The following is a 17,820-nucleotide window of genomic DNA, read 5'->3' on the forward strand; positions in this document are numbered from 1 at the left end:
TCTTTTTCCATGCTGACTCCGATCGTTTTGGTCGATGATAACACATTTCCATATCGATCGATTGGGTACCGTTTGAATGTTCTTTCTATATCCCAAAAAAAGAAAAAAAAAAAAACAGAGAACAAAATCTTTTTCTGAACGTGTTTTCGTCTGTAACGTAAACGGTTGGTCCCGTGCTTCGTAAAAAATTGATGAATTCCATGATAAAACAAAGAACGACTCGCTCTCCGTACACTCCAGACACGACTTTATCGGATTATTATTTATTCAAGAATTTGCAAAACCATCTCTCTAGAAAAGAGGTAAGAAACGTTTACGTGGTTCGAAGACGCTAAATGTTTATAAAAGAGGGATCGAAGAGTTAATCGTCGGAAAAACCATTACAGAAAACGAGTCCGGCCTTTTTCTAAACGAATCATTTGAAACATTGTCGTTAAGATAATACAGCGATAGGAAATCAGTTATCGAGAATTAAATTTACAAAGAGGAAAATACTAAAGTTAAAGACGACCGTACGATTTATCGAGATATTTCAAAGTTTTCAAATCGTACGTATTTTACAGATTCACGTTTATTTCTTCGTTTCGTGTGCATCATCGTTCGATTAACCTATGTTGGTTTTTCGTCATGAGTATCAAGGATATCGAACATCCACGTTTGTGTTGAATCGACGCACACCAAACGAGCTTCAAATGAAGCGCTTGGAAAGTTCCTTTCAAAGCCGAACACGCGGTACATTTACAATAAGCAACAATCCGTGGCCCGTCCATTCGTACGTTTGGCTTCAGTTTTTATGCAGGATTACTTCTGTTATTCCAGACTTTTTCCTCCATTTCCCTCGGCCCTGTACGACGTAGGGATAATCAATCTTCTTTGACCAATATATCCGCAAATTTGAATGCAACTTTTAAGCGAACTTTTCGACCACATTGTGTAACATTCGTGACAAGTTCTGAGTATACAAGAAGGATGGGAAAAGTTTTTCAACTATCGGACCTAAACTAGAAATCTTTGTTAAACTTTTTACCCGGCAGCTACGTTTGAAAACGATAGTCCATCGTTTTTTGCCACCGTTGGAACTCTTACTTCACCTTGCGATACAATTTTCCCCTCCTGGTGGGGAAAACTCTATTTAACTATAATAAAATTTTTCTCTGGCAAGTGTTTCGGGCGTGGAAGAAAGATGCAAGTGACTGTTACGTGGAATGTTCTCATCAGGTTTAATTGGAAGTATTTTTTTTCACGGAAGGGAAATATTTTGCTAATAACAAATCGTTCCTGTGGATAATTGTAATAAAGATCTTGAAGGCCTGCTGAATCGTTTATTCGTTGAATCCACTCTTCTTTCTTAGAAAATGAGTAGATAAAATCAAGTTTACCCAAGTGTAGCTATCAACTGAAAAGGTGACACTTGCACCAAGGGGAATACGAAGTAATTTTTATTTACAAAACTTTCGTTCACAACTTTTGTTAGTCACACAAATTCACACAACCACACAAATGCTATACTTCGAAATGCCAGATCCAAAAGGTTGGTGAATGGTTAACAAAGTGTTGCAAAACATAGAAGAAGATTACGAAGAAAATTTAATAACGATAATCAAGTTGTAACGTATATTCCATCTTTGGGGAACACGAAAGAAAATTCGAACCGCTTGGAACATTTTCTCTGCAAGAGAATGCAAATGTATCGCGCGAGATGTTTTATCGAAGCCGTAAATTCAATTTCCAATTTTCTATCCTAACTTAAGGCTTTTAATGAATACGTCCGCGTGGTGGACAATGGAGAAAAGAAAAATTGAGACAGGAGCGGCGATGCGATAAAACAATTTTAAAAACGCCCTCGAAAAATTAATCATGCCGTTCTGGATCTCGTTTCATAGCCAGACTGGGGCGATTTATAGGCGAGAGTTTATATAGAATCGAGGGACACTCGAGACTCATTCTTCTCACACGGATTGTTTCGGCGATCGCTGTCACCGATATTTTTCCGCTCGCCGCGTCAAGTGCGTCTCTCCCCCTTTCCGCTTGATTTTATGGAAAAATTTTATTCGAAAACAATAATCCCCCGCGGCGCGCGATCGATTTACAAAAACCGCGACACCACCTTTTCTGGCCGGTGGACCACCAGCGCGCGAATATCACTGGAAAACTTTGCCAGGGGAAATAAATTATCATTTGGTGAATTTGTCACCGTTATATTTGTCTCTCTTCTTTTTTACATTTTTTTTTCTTCTTTTTTCTTTTTTCGACGCGGTGGCTTCGTCCGCGTCGCGCGACAGATTTTTGTAAAATCGTAAATATATTTTACCCGGCGGCGACAATTACGGTATACCGTGAAACGAATAATTAATTCGACTATTTAATCGATGTTGATTTTATTTTATCCATTCTCCCTCTTGGAGGAATGTTTCGTCGCGTTATCGACGACGCAGCGTCTAATGGAAACGATGCAGTGGATTTTAGTGAAAACTGGTCGCGGCCCGTCGCAAATACGGGAAGAATCATGGGGGGATATAGATTTTCAAAAATTTTTTAAACTCCCAACACTGCGCACAAAATAACTCGTCGATTTACGATGCGAGGGAATAACTTCGCAACACGTTTCACGGACGTTTCAAAGTATCTGCTCAACAGGTTTCAACGAGGTGAAATCATTCGAAACCTCTACTTGATCAGTTCCGAAGCTTTAAACCACTTCAAACTGCCTATTAAGTACATAGGTTTTCAGTAACCTCGAATACTTTGCAATATTTTTTCTACAAATACCACGAAACCGATACTTTTAACTTCGCAATTCGATAAGAGAACCAATAAAAGACAAGGTCGGTTCGATCTATCGTAATATCTTTCGTTGTAAGAACAGAGTACGTATAACGAGGACACGATGGGTCGAAAAAGACCCGAGGAACGCACCAATCTCGAAACCGAGATTCAGAGAGGACAATCGTCCCTCGAGAAGAATATTCTTACTCCTGGCAAGGGCTGAGAGTTTTCGAGGAACCAGGAAGCATCGAGTGATAACACGACGGAACGAACCAGCTACCTCGTTTAAAGGATAGGATGCGTAGGGATCCCCCTCCAGCCCCCACCCCAGCCTGGTGCCAAGCGATCGGGCGCAAAAGACAAAAGGGGTGGCGCGAAGCGGCCGATAAAAGGCTCTTTCGAGTGGCCCTCGGGTGATTAACCGTGGCCTTCCGAATCGGCTTTGAAAATCCGCGCGGATGATTTTTAATGAGGCCGAATCCGCGGCGGGTGTCGTCGTCGTCGACAAACGAGGAACTCGATCCTCTCATTCAGCTTGGTTGCATTGTCTCCGCGATTGCTAGCACCGATATAGTCCTCCTGCCCGCTGCCCCCCTCGGCTACGGTCCCCCCTCCCTTTAAGTCCCCGTGCCCTCGGGCTAGATGCTTCCCTCCGCCTTTTCCGTGAATCTTTTCATGCATTTTCGCGGTGAGCCACGACCGCGCGGGCCACCGGGGGTTGTGGGCGGAGGGGGTCGAGAGGGGGTCTAGAGGGGGTCGAGAGGGGGTCGAGAGGGGGGACTGAAAGAAAGGAGGGAGAAAAGGCATCGTAACGATCCGACTGCTCCAGTTCCGGTATGTGGAACGTGCGAGAGGGATAATTGCGGCTCGCCTGAAAATCAAAGGGACTTCCGTTTCGTCCGACATTCCCTCCCTCCCCCACAGCCGCTCCTGCATCGTCGTTTTCCGTCCCATTTTTTCCCCTATCTCTCGCCCGGTTTCATCCTTCCACGTATACGTATATGCGCGTATCTGTTTTACTCCACCCCCCCCCCCCTAACGCCCTCCTCAGTTTTCTTATATTTTTTTGTCGTCGAGGATAAGAACAGGAAGATCGTTTCGGGGGGCTTTCTTCGACTTCGGGCACGAACAATTTGACGGTGTAGCGAAACGAGGTGAGAACGACCAGGGTGAAGAACGTTTACCCCTTTGAACTCGACGAACGACCACTCTCGATAGCTACCCGATTCGGTCTAATTTTTCTGGAGACAATCGAAACACTATTTATTTAAAACGATCGAATACACGGAGTATCGAAATAAAGGGAGTCACGAGGTAATTGTACGATTTAATCTTGAAACTTTGTACGTACGATATATTGAAACTATTTTCTTTTTTTTAATCTATTTGTGTTTTGATATTTTTACCACGACTTGCACATTGTTCGCTAATAAAATAAAATATCTTCCAATTTATTCAATGTTAATTGCTTGGAAGTTAATCTTTCTTATCGAGCAGCTTCCAAAAATCTTTTCTAGTTGCTTTTCACGTGGAATTACGTGTCTCGTTTCGAATGAAAAGTCGAACGAAATTTTTTACTTTTTCAACGGGTGTTTTCGGTGATACGAAAATACTATTGGAGGTATTTTTGTATTCGGCGAGCTAGCGAGCTTCGGTCTTTCTTTCGAGACCTAACCCAGACCTAACCCCCCAATGGTTCGCGTACCGTAGCTCGAGAAACATTGCGTTAACCTATTCTTGCCTTGATTAAACCTTGTACTATCGGGCTTTGTTAGATGCGGAAATTATAAAGTCAGATGTTCTTTGTGAATAATAAACGCTAAATCAAGATGAAACCCTAGATCCATTAAGAAATCTGCCGCTCTTTCGAAATGAGAAAGTTAAAACGGTTTTGAGAACAATTTCTGTTTCTGCATATCTATCCTCTAAAAGATTCTTTTTGTTTAATCGTAGTTTCTTAACCCTTGCCCACGACTCCTCCCCCTTCTTGCTCTACAGTTTCTCCATCCGTTCGTCCCTTCTCCCTGCGGCCTCGCTGTTTCCCTAATTCTTCCCAGCCCATCCTCCTCATTGCTCGTAGTCACATCCTCTCGTGACAATCCTTTTTCCTCGCATAATTTACACTCGTGTTCCTCGATATCTATCTTTCTCCCTCGACTCGGAGAGTGTGTGAATCGATTAAGGTAAAAAACTGTACACCGATATTTTGCAACCGGAAATGGAAATCCGATAAAACCCACCATTTTATAACAAACGACAAATTGTTTCCTTGTTTTCGAATGAAATTAAATGGACGAGCAATTGCAGTGCACGATAGTTGTTTCAATCGTCGAAATTGGTTTATGATGCACCGATGTGCCACGAATGTTTGACATTTTATCGAAACGTCGATAATTTAAGATATATATATATATAAATATACATGTATATATTATTATACATTAATCGTTTTTTCGAATATCGGAGTTCATTTTTACAATATTGACCTTACGTATGCATTCCGTTTGAACCACCGTACTCGTATCTTTCAATAAGTTCGACTCGTGTTCTAGGTTTGTTCTCCATGGTTCCCCAACTAAAACTCCACTAAGTCGATTACCAATGTTAAATTCGTCAATTTATATTATTTACATGTATTATTCTTCCCGCGTGTTATCCTATTAATTCTTTACTCTTATCTTTCAGGAAAGTTGCAGTCGAGAAAGAGATATCCTCCTCTCTATATTTCTTTCGAAGAGCAAACGAGTCTACAATGATTTTCTCGTCACTGTACGTAGTATCGCGGTTGATAAATCGATGATCGAAATTTTAGCGTTTCGCCCTCTGCGGCGATTTCGAGCATTCGACTCTATCGGAAGAAGCCACCAAAAACTTGGTCATCGACCTAACGCACACAGCTGGATCTCCCTCAGGCTCTCCCCGGTCTCTCCCTCGTCTCTCCCCGGTCTCTCCTCTTTTTCTAGCCTCTTTATTTCACTCCTCTCGTTCGGTTCGTGTGCCCCGCGACGCGACAATTAGTCCTCAATTATGAAACCTCCCTCCGCAGGGTAACGGGTGACCCGGAAAGGAAGGGTGGCGGAAGGCCGCTTAAGGACGCGTCACACACGACCAACCGCCGCCCCAAGCCGGTGGTTGCTTCCTCTCGAGTACGTGTCGGGGCTGTGTGTACCCGATCGAATGCTTCGTGTGCATGTACTTTTCGTGTCGATGCTAAACCGATGAAGGGTCGTCGCCATCGCCCGGATAGGGGACTATCTGTTTTCTACGGGGTGGCTCGAAGGTAACGAGACCGTTTCTCGTGGCCATTAATCGGATATAACGTTGCTCCACCGCTTGCATCGACGTTTGCCCGCGGACCGATGTCATCGGGATCTCGACTCGTTCCCAGCCTCGTGACCCGTCTGTGGGACATTCTCCAGTTCGACCAATAAATCGGAAACTTCTCTAAAAACGTAAATATACCATCGAGATAATAATGCGCGCATCTGGGGAAAAAGGAGGAATATTTACTACTAGGAAAATAAACAAAATTTTCTACGCATCTGTAAGGGTGAACCGCGAACGCGTTAATCTTCGATCGAGACCTGTTGTCCTCGACTTATTTTACCGGTCGTCAGAAATATTCAATCGATAGACTACTAAAACAGTAACTGGAATTAAATCACGAGTGTTCGCGGAATATAAATTCAAATGTGTGCGCATAGAATATAAATCCAAACGTGTGGGTCCTTTTTCAGTAGCCATCAGAAGGAGCATAACTTTGTTTTTCGACGAAAAGAAGAAAATAATAATCGATAATTTAAACGACAGATGAGAGGTGCACGAGGTTAGCGAAATTTTCGAAAGAAGGTGAATTTTTGGAAAAATCGAAACTGATCTGTGTCGCTCGGAACGCGCAGAGGTTTCAGTGCTGGGATACGACTTTAAGCTATCGATAAAAAGAATTTTTTTCTTTCGGCCAAGAGAACACGGACTATCGGAACGATGGCCAGGAGAATGAAAAGGGCAGAAAGGGCCGTGGAAGCTAGCGAAAGATAATTAGATATTGATTTCGCATTAGAGGCGCGTTAAGATAGACGGCTATTCATTAACGTGTTATAGCGGAGGGTCTTCGTTCATTGGCCGATCTATTAAAATCAAAGGATGGTCGAGACCTTCTGCATATTATACCCGCTCGTCCAACCTTCCTCCCTTTTTCTCCATTCTTTCGCCCTACCCTTTGAAAAGCTCCCTCTATTGTCTCATTCCGACTGCCTTACCAACGAGTCTTGTCCCTCGCGATGAACTCCGTAACCTCAAAGATACCTAGAATACCATCTTTCAACGTTGTGTCTTCGAAAATTCTACAATTTTACGGCGCTGAGATAACCCAGAGGTGAAATTAAATTGAATACATGATTTCCTGCGAACGTTCGAAGCGGAATAATGTTCGCGAAAACTGAAAACTCGAAAGGAATCTAACGAGACCCGAGAAAGGTGATTGTCATCGAAATCGTATCCGTTGCGAAATGATCTATTTTTAAAATACATTTTTTTTCTGCCCCGAAGAGTTAAGAATTGATACTTGCCACTTCGAAGGGGACCAAGAAATAATTATAGAATAGAAAAAATGATGTCTTCGAAGAACGTGTTATGGACGTGCAATCTGGTGTTAAAGAAGCACGTATCGGTACCGATCGAGAGAAAGAAAATTCATTTCAATTATTTTGTATTTGTTCTATTAAAATTTAGTACGAAATACGTAATGGAGAGGGTTCGTGACTGTCGCAGAGGGATATGCAAACGAAACGGAATTTTTCAGTGAGAAATGACAAAGGCTTCGCTGTAGTTCGCCAGCAAACGAGAAGATTGCATTGTAGAGCGATGTACTTCTTTCGCGGAAAGGCAATCTAATATTCAAATCTTCTTGGAAGTGGGTAAGTAAGGCGAATCGAATGTTCGAGGCGAGCGTTCCGCATGAAGATTCGTGTAAAAATATCGTCGAGCCAGGAAAGAACCGGTAACGTGACAGGAATTCACTTTCGACTATATAAAATTCCAACAAACGTTAATAAACGGAATAAATTCCTCTTGGTGAGTAAGTGTGATAAATTTTTCAATTTAACGCCACGAACCCGGGCCAAGATAAATCGACAAGCAAAAACGATGCTATCGACGGAAATTTGTAAAGCAAAGCGGCACGAGCTATCGATAAATTACCCTCGTGACGAAACAGGGTTAATCCGAAGAAAGCAACGAAACCCTTTCAAATATTTAGCGCTCCAATTATCCCCGAATAACGGTCGAATTAACGCACACGACTGTGAAAAACCATCGTACGCCGAGAACGCGACATGTTCATTACACGCGACGCAAGAATTTATTACTCGGACGGTATCTCGAATCGATAGAACGCCATTGACATCAATAGCAGGTGAACGAGCCAATAATGAGCCGGCGTTACGGACAGGTGAAAAGGAACGATGATATCAATTATTTCCGACAAGCATTCAACGGAAAGGTTTCAAAATTATCGGCTAGCAGGAACACGTGGCCACGATTCAATCGAAAACAACGCAAACGAGAAGCTTCGTCGAAACGTTTCGCGGTGTAACGACCGTCCGCTCGAATCCCCGTGAAAAAACGAAGAAAACACCACGAGTACGTTTTTCCGCTACGAGTTGTCCGTGTCGAGTAAATCGAGTTGAAAGATGCGCGCGGCCGTACGGTGCACGGGAAGCCGCGCGTGCCCCGCGTGTTTTCGAACTCGATTCCCGCGAAAACGAAGACTCGTACGTGAAAGTGTCACTGCACCTTTTCGATCGGTCTTTTCGCGGAGAATCATCCACGGTCGATCGCACCGTTCGAAAACGAGACGCGAGGAGTCAAAATCGCAATCGCTTCCGATTGATTCTCCAGAGATACGTTCGTTCGCGTGAATTTTTCTTTTACTTTCCTTTCTTTTTCTTTTTTTTTTTTTTTTTTGACGAAAGCGGACAAAAAAAAATACGCACGTCCACGGTATCGTGGACATCTGGTAAAATAAAAACGATGTTCGAAGCGTATACCGCGCATCAATCTTCCCGAAGAAACGGTGCAGAACTCGGGCCACAAAAAGGACTCGTTCCACGAACTGGCAAGTTCACCGACTGCTAATCAGCCGGATTTACATTTCTCCTAGCGATTTCTTTCGGAACACCGGTTGTGCCACGACCATCCCTACGAAACATCCGGTTCGCGTGCTCGCTGGAACCCGATTGCACGTAATGCGCTCCGACTGCGAACGAGGGTGGACGAGGTTTTCGCGAAAGCATGCAAAATGTTCGGGGCCGCGATACGCGGAATGAACGTAAAGTCCGCTTCCGGAAACCTGTACACATCGGTCGCGTTTATGGAAATATCGAACCGGAAGACGCTTTTACGACGTCGAACCTACCTCCGTGGACGAGCTACGGGAGTGAAACTCGAGAACTCGACGTCACACCAACCACCGTAAATACATATGTTATTTCATCGCATTACGAATAATTGTTTCGATTTTCATTTTCATTTTCTAACATACATTCTACAGACTCGTCGCTACGGTACTATGTATTTTGATCGGAGAACATATAGAGCGAATACGCGATCAAATTTCATTCAATCTTTCCTTTACCAAGAGAGATAGAGGAGAGGTTCGCCCAAGTTTTTTTTATGGTAAATTGAACTCTCCTTAAGACGTATCGATTGTATTTTTTTAAACTTTTACACGCAACGTGTACGTATAAAGAAACAAAGAGTAAGAAGCTACAAGAGTGAATAATAACCGTTCGATTTCGTTTGAAATCGAATCAGGTGTCCAAATGAAAATAGCAAATATAAATGTAAAGTTCTATTGAAATTTATTCGACCGTTTAGACGCTGAATCTTCTTTTAATTTTAGAATTTAGATGCCAAGTCTTATAGATATCGTTACAAATTTTATTATAGACACTAAATCTTTCGATTTATTTCGAAGCGAAACTATCTTGCAATTCTTAACTAAATTTTTTTCGTCGCGAAAAATTCTACGAAACGTTTACATCCCGGTTGATCTCTTCGTTCGAACCCTCTCTGAAAATTCCTCGATCTAAACGGTTGTTATATTTCGATCGAATCTACCGGTAAAAAGAAACTAGAAGTATGGTCCCCGAAAAAAAAAAGTTTCCCAACGTTTCTACCGACTGCAAAGTTGCAAACTGCGGTCCACGGGTTGGCTTACATTCTACTCCCCAAACGACATCGTTTATTATTTTAATGACGTCATTAGTGGAATTTAAATAAACTTGTCCGTGAGCCACTTCGTTCCCTCGGTCCCGGCGAGAGTTTTATTCGTCGTTGCTCCGACGTTTGGCGACTCGCGCAACATTTACAGTACCATTAGTGTCTTATTTTTCGTGAAATATCGCGCGATGACGTTTGCTAATTTGCGAATCGTCCGTCGTTTCGAGATATTCGCGAACGTTCGCACCCAAGCGCGCGAACTTGGATGCAATTTATACCGGTCGCCAAATTTCCGACCAAGTCTCAACAATGTTACGGGAACACGTAGGTAGAAACATTTCCGAATACAACTCCATTACCCAAGTACACCCGATATACTCTCTACAACCTAAAACGCCAACTATAATCGAATCCACGAGTCGAAGAACAGTGCAAGTTCAAAATTCTCTTCGCATAATCTCGAAACTTTGTTGTAAAATACATGGAGCTTGTATTCGTGTTTCAGCTGGTCCCTCGAGTTCAACAAGTGAAAAATATTACTCTTTCGAAATATCTTAAAATGTGGTTTTTAAGTTCGCGCGTCTAATTTTGTACAAATTCTTTACCCAAAGCTGCTAAAATTATCGACAAAAATTTAAAATCGAGTAGATTGTTCGAGTAACGTTCTTTCATTTCCAACGAGAATGTCATTGAACAAGTATCGAAGTTTACGTAATTATTGATTTATGTGATCATCGATAATCACGACGACGAGTCTCGAATCGTTTGAAGGTATTCTTCGAAACAGTTTGATAGAAAAATATGAAAAGTATCGAAAACACGTTCTCGCATCTGTTTACAAATTGTTGTTCCAACGTTGAACATTTTCCGTGGTTGGTGCATTAAAATTTGAACGAAGACGGTCGGAGATACGTAAATTCGTACGTTAATCCGAGTATCCTTGAAACGCAAGGATACAATTTACAACGGTTAAACATCGCTACAAACAGAGCTCGGTATTCCGCAAATATCGAACGCGTTTCTGTGCCATGTTCATGGCAAACTTGTAAACTTTTTTTCATCGTGGTACATGAAACGCCAGCAGAGAGTGGAAGGCACCCTTCAGAGAGTGTTAAAAGTGCTACAGTGGCACAAAGGGGGACACTCCCTTCAGCAAGTATCAAAAGCATCGCGACAGTACAGGAAGGTCTTCACGACGACGGGGTAAAACTCAAAGAGTTAAATTTCAAGATCCCGTGCAGCGAAATTTTGCAATATCTTCTAGCACCTTTCTCGTTGTTACAGAAATTTCCATTTACATTCTGGTAAATTTTACCCGTGTAACGAGTTTCGAATTTACGTCACGTTCTGAAATAGTTCGCCGAACGATTCGCTGGTAATGTTTGAATAAGTTTGACGATCGAAACTGTGTACAATGGTAAACGGAGTAACCGAAAATTATCGATGCTCTCGACGGAGAATTTATTAAATTTCTCAACTTATGCTACAAATTACTAATAAATTATTTAAACAGTTCGATAATCGAGTAAATGGTGATTATTTGACCGCGATTCCGCTCGAATCGAGTTTGCAACTTGTTATTTATGAATGAAAATGAAACACTGAGATAACCGTGGCGCGGAATTAAATAAATCAACCAGTTTTGTATCCATTATTGAAAAGTTTACCAATTGTTTACTAATCGTTTAAAATATATTCCTAAAATGCTAGAGAAGTGTGCTCGTCGATGTAACAAATAAACGACGACCAATCGTCGATCTCGAATAAGCTATTTTCATTTACTTTCGATCTACACATTTCGAGTCGTCTTTGAAATAATAACGTCAGACAGAGTTAATTTTAGCAATCAAAATTTTTAAAAATCTCAAACTGACAATATCGAGTAAATTATTCTTGAATATACGCCTTTCGTTCGCGATACTATACAATAAAAAAAGTGTCCAAAAGAATGACAGCTCGCGCGATGTTTGAATAAAACTTGGTACCGGTGAACCGTAACGTGTTTCTCCTAATGTCCTCCAAATAGGACACAGTACTTAATGGGTTAAGATAGTTAGCACCGTAATCTCGGGGTGTCGCCATTACCGTGCTTGTCCTAACAATGTTTTACGCGTTCGATTAATTATTCGCGCAAGTAGATTACCGAGTACCGGTGTAAACGCGGTGTAAATAAAAATTGCTCGACCGGAACGAGATACCGTGAGGAACCGCTTACACGGAGAAAGAGATTAATAAAACTTAATCAGCGTCCGAGCACGCGGTTTAATAAAGCGTAAACGCGGCAGATAATAACGCGAAATAATAGATCGTGAAATCTCCACGCGGATGAAACATTTCCAGGCCGTAGCTCGGGGGCTGTTTTCGAGGGACAATATAAAAATGACGCGGGGCTGTGCTGCGTAGGCCCGACGACGGCGTCTTTTCTTTTCCGCCCTGTCCCCATTGTCTCGCTTCCGTTGAACTTGTGCACATGGCTCGTTTTCAAAAGACGAGTTAGCGATTCTCCGCTCGTCAGACGTCAACGGGAAATAAGGCGAGACGTATGCCGAAGGCCGTGATATTTCGCGGTGATCTACCGCTAGCGATGGCTTCGAGTCGCTTCGAACGCACCATTCTTACAAACACCGTCCAACCTCCCTTCACCGTACTATTGCGACTGCTGCTACTACTGATGATAATAATAGTAATAACAGAGACACGTAACGTACTTATTCTACCAACATTAGAAGGTATACTAGGTTGTTCGATAAGTTTTCTCGTTCAATCTATTATATCCGTACTATTACTATTGGTGCTACTACTGATAATAATAATAATAATAATAATAATAATAGAGACACGTAACGTACTTATTCTACCAACATTAGAAGGTATACTTGGTTGTTCGATAAGTTTTCTCGTTCAATCTATTATATCCGTACTGTTACTATGGTACTATTACTGATATAAATAATAATAATAATAAAAATACGTAACGTACTTATTTTACCAACATTAGAAAGTATACTAGGTTGTACGATGAGTTTTGTCGTTCGATAAAACTGAATTGTTTCCTAAAGAGAGAAATCAAAAATTCAGACTAAAGTAATGTGAAATCGAAAATTTGACTTTTTTCAAGAATTTTTTTCACCCTTTTTAGAGTTTGTTTGTTTTTTTTTTCTAGAGAAATATCAAACAATGATTCTCGATAGAACGTTGATCACGATGGAAAATCGATGGGAGAAGTTTACGCGTTTATTTCGTCGGTCTGGTGTCATCGGTAGAATAGAAAATAATGGCAGGCTGCCGGATATTTGTGGACGGGAGCGTGACAAATATATATGATAAAAGCCGACTGTTCCGCTCCGTATCTCGATATTGATTTACAACAAGCCGATACCGTATCAGGACTGTGTTTTCGATTTCCATGTAACGTATTCGCCCAAAATTTGATATTTCGCTCGGAATACCGGTAAGGATATTGAAACCAAAAGTGTACGCGTCTCTGGCTGAGATTTACAAATAAATGTTTCAAAGCGGCACGCTCTTTCAATGGAAAAGAATAAATCTTTTGTTCGGTGGAAAAATAACGTTCCCCGAAAAGTTTTTCTTCTTATTTCGCAAACACTTGCGATAGAAATTCTGCAGAATACCTCCTCAACATTTTTTTCAAATAACGCGTAGCTTAACTCGTAACAGAGGTAACGGTATAATAATTGGAAATATCTAATCCTCGAAGAATTATATTTAATAATAACGGTATACAAGTTCGTTGAGGAATGTCTGGATTCTGATAAATATTATTCAGTTCTAATAAAATAATAATTAATCTTACCGGAGCCTTGTATTTTGCTGTCAGTTTTACCGTTACATTACAAAATACTGTATATGTCGAAAAATTCACGTTTCCCAAATTTCAATCGTATTTGTTCCGCCATTTAACAATATGCATCGCTTTGTATCGTGGCACGAAGAGCATCAATTGCAAAAAAAGAAAAAAAAAAAATGTAACGTTCCGTCATGAAATAAACATCGATCGCAAATATTAATTTACACACGAATGAATGCACCGCATTCAATGGAAATTTGAATTCCAATTAGAGTGCTACGTTTCGTGTTTGAATTGCAATTCGCAATATGTTCGATGAAACTTGATTTTACGCACACGATGTAGATAGATATTATCTACTTCGTTTAATTATATGTTTCCATATCCTGAGGGTCAACATTAAAGGGCGAGACGACGATCGAAAAGTAAACTACCAAACATCAAATTTCCCCCTGTATTTCTGTTTTCATTAATACTTTTATTACTCGAATAAAGAAGTGCTTCCGTTTAAGCGACGAAACAACGAAAAGAAGATAAAAAGATCATCGTTTCGAAACACCTGCGTTCCAATATGTACGTGCATTGAAAGTAAACTGAAATAAAAATAATACGTTCATGTCTTCCTAAGTTCAAGTCTCGACTACTGCCTGTCGGTGTTATTTTTACTTTCTCGAAACGAGCAGATCTCCCCGATCGGTCGATAAAGTGTCAATTGGCTTAAAAAGTTTCAATTTAACGTCGCGAATTTTTTTCAAAGAAAAAAAAAAATTCCCAAGCATTGCTTATTCTTTTATCCGCGACACGGAGAAAACCATCTTATGGGGTCGATATTTACATACCGAACTGTACGTTTCTCCCCCATCCTTCCTCCAAAAAAATCTCAAATATTGTTTACTTTTTTACCCGAGAAGGGAATTTTTTACCTTAAAGCATTAATACTCGCATACCGAGCTGTACTTGTCTCTCCTCGAGAAAGAATTCCAAATATCGCTCAATTATCGATCCGAAGTCACAGAGGAAACTTCCTCGAGGAGCTAATACCCATATACTGTACTCTTTCCCCCTCCCCGAAAAAATAAATCCCAAATATTGCCTACTTTTCAATTTGGGTCACGAAGAGAATCTCCTCGACGGGCTAATACTCGCATACTAACCTGTACTTGTCTACCTCTTGTCCACTCTAAAAAGAATCTCAAATATTGTTTATTTTTTCCCCGCGACACGGAGAAACCTCCCTGAAAGAGTTAATCGCGTACTGAATTGTATTCGTCTCTTCCCTCCGTTTACAAAAACAATTCCAAATATCGTTCATTTTTCGACCCTAGACACAGAAGAAACCCCCCTAAGGAGTTATCGGCCACATACTCGAAGAAAACGAGAAACGAATTCAAAGTATCGGCGATTTCTCGACCCGAGGCACAGAGGGAACCCCCGTAAGGGGTTAATAGCCGCATACTAAACTGTATCGCTCGATTTAATCACTTCCAACCGAACGGATTGAAACTCATCAGCGGTGAACTTGATCCCACCCCTGTGTCAAAGGGGTCCTTACCCTCTATGTAAAGCAGTCTCGTCTTCGGTGAAGGATCTCGTTGCAGCTGCAACGAGCATGCATCCTGAAGAGGAAGAGTACTCACTTTTCTGCGGCCGCAGCAGAGCATGGCTGCTGTGCTGCAGCTGCGGCGAGCCGTCGACGAGAGTTGAGGCTGATGACAGACGTAGCTGAGTCGTGCGCCCCCTTCCCACTGCAGCTGCAACACGCGCACCTGCAGCTGCACCTGCTCCGGCTCCCGCTGCCCTTGACCGACACCGACTCGACCACCGTACTTGATGCGCACGTGTTTTCGCCACTGCATGAGTTCGGTGAGTCATGCCCTCTTCCTGAAATCAATTCGTCAATTACCACGAATCCGTTCACGGTGACCGAGAAGTTCGAGCGAACATTGAACCTTTACTTCGGACGTAATCGAACCGAGTTCAAGCGATTTATATCGAACCGAAGTTAAGTTTGAACTCTAAGTTTTGCATATTCCAACCACGAGTAAACAAACTTCTCGAATGTTGTTCCCTTACCGAAATTGATTCGTCAATTACCCCGGATCCGTTCACGGTGACTGAGAAGTTCGAGCGAACTTTCAACGTTTACTTCGGACGTGCTCGAACTGTGTTCAATCGGTGGAAATTCGTACCGGGTGATCGGTATCGAACCGAAGTTAATTTTCAACTCTAATTTTTGCATATTCCAACCACGAGTAAACAAACTTCTCGAATGTTGTTCTCTTACTGAAATTGATTCGTCAATTACTACGAATCCGTTCACGGTGCCCGAGAAGTTCGAGCGAAGTTCAAACGTTAACTTCCCGCGCTCGAAGCGAGCTTCCGCGTCAATCTGTGGAAATTCATACCGGGTAATAGATGTCGAAGTTAATCTCGAGTGCCAACTTTTCCACGTAGAGCCACGTCTCGAATTATAGTTCAAGAAGGTATAAGCATTTCAAAATTTTCCATCTATTTCTGGCACCGAGTAGTACCAATATCAAAAGCAATCAACGTTACTTAAACGCGTTGCTGTTAAAAGGTTCCCGGAGTGTTACCGCGCGGCTAATGCACTTTGGTAGCGAAGTACCCCGGTAGTCACAAATTTTTGTTGAAACTAAAGATGCCAGGAGTTACTTCCCTTCGAGAAAGGAGGACGAAACGATCGATACGTACCAAAGAGAGACTCCACCGGTTTAGAGTGTTCCTAGTGCACGTTAAACGTCTCTATAATTTCAACTAGCACTCCTCCAACGCTAAAAGTAGCCATACGTTTATCGTATTCGAAAATTTTCGAGACGATACTGCCCTACGAGACCTTTCGAGACTTTCTTGTATTTTATATAAATTTTATTCCCGTATCGAAGATCCCTTAGATACACGTTGCAACATTCTTTTTTTACGCATCTGTTCGTGCTTCGTGAGCTCGTAATTCCATGCAAAAGGATTCACAATTGCACACTGTATTGGAAAATATTTCTACTCGGTATACATCGCAATATTTAAGTGTCGTTAAACATTCGTTAAATACTTCCTCGAGCTCTCTCTTCGTACTCTGCAAACTCGTAATTTTATGCAAAATGAATTCACCGTCGTAAAATATTTCTATTCGATATCCATTTCAATTGTTAAGTATCGTTAAACGTTCGTTGAACGCACAGTTCTGCGCGAATTAAATTCACCAACTATACGAATCTCACGGATTACCGAGAGACACTTCTATTTAAATTTTTAACTATCCTTAAACATTCGTTGAACACACTCCCGAGCTGTCTTCGTAAATGTGTAATTTTTCGTAAACTAAATTCACAACCTTGCACAATCCCGAAAGACACTTCTATTTAAATATTAAACCGTCCTTAAACATTCGTTAAACACTTTCCCGAGCAGTCTTCGTGCTCTGTAAACACGTAGTCCTGCGTAAACTAAATTCACAATCGTACGCAATATTGGAAGACATTTCTACTTCAGTTTTCAAGTATCGTTGGTAAGAAACTCCGCGGAGATCTCGGTAAATATTTAAATCGATTATACGTGGAAGAAACTCGAGTTACAAAGCAACTGCAACGGAATGCACTCAACTTTGTCCGGAGGAGTACGAAGCTTCAAGGTTCAAGGATCGTAACACAGAGTGTCCGTTGTCTGCAACGTTGGAAGGGTGACTGGCCGAAATCAGGCGTCTTTTTACTATCGTGTACGCTCAAGGTTACCATCCTAGAACCACCGTGTGTTTCTGCGCCCGCTTTGCTACGTGCTCCAACTTTTGTTTCCACCCACTCTGAGAATCGTTTGGTGTTGGATTCTTCCGCAACAGTGAACTTAATTGTGGACAACTTTTTTCTCTTTGCAGTCCGCGATTCAATATTTTCCTGCTGGTTCCCGACTCGTTTATCTTTTGCTCGCGTTTCGCGCGCGACGTACGCTCAAAATGATAAAAAAAAAAAAAAAACAAACGAAACAAAACGAAACGTTGTATCTGAAAAACGGAG

General features: G+C 41.6%; 1 protein-coding gene across 11 annotated transcripts in view; it reads right to left on the minus strand.

The window, feature by feature from the left end:
- The window catches only part of Rhogap100f (Rho GTPase activating protein at 100F), an 89,046-nt gene that overhangs the window by 41,628 nt on the left and 29,598 nt on the right, over positions 1-17,820 (minus strand). For all 11 annotated transcript variants that reach the window (XM_076323753.1, XM_076323756.1, XM_076323748.1 and 8 more), the window contains one exon: positions 15,433-15,676. In XM_076323753.1, the coding sequence (XP_076179868.1) occupies positions 15,433-15,651 (219 nt within the window). In that variant the 5' untranslated portion in view covers positions 15,652-15,676. The remainder of the gene's footprint in view (positions 1-15,432; positions 15,677-17,820) is intronic.

The sequence above is a fragment of the Ptiloglossa arizonensis genome, chromosome 12 (genome assembly GCF_051014685.1).
Source record: "Ptiloglossa arizonensis isolate GNS036 chromosome 12, iyPtiAriz1_principal, whole genome shotgun sequence".
In the NCBI taxonomy this organism is placed as follows: domain Eukaryota; kingdom Metazoa; phylum Arthropoda; class Insecta; order Hymenoptera; family Colletidae; genus Ptiloglossa; species Ptiloglossa arizonensis.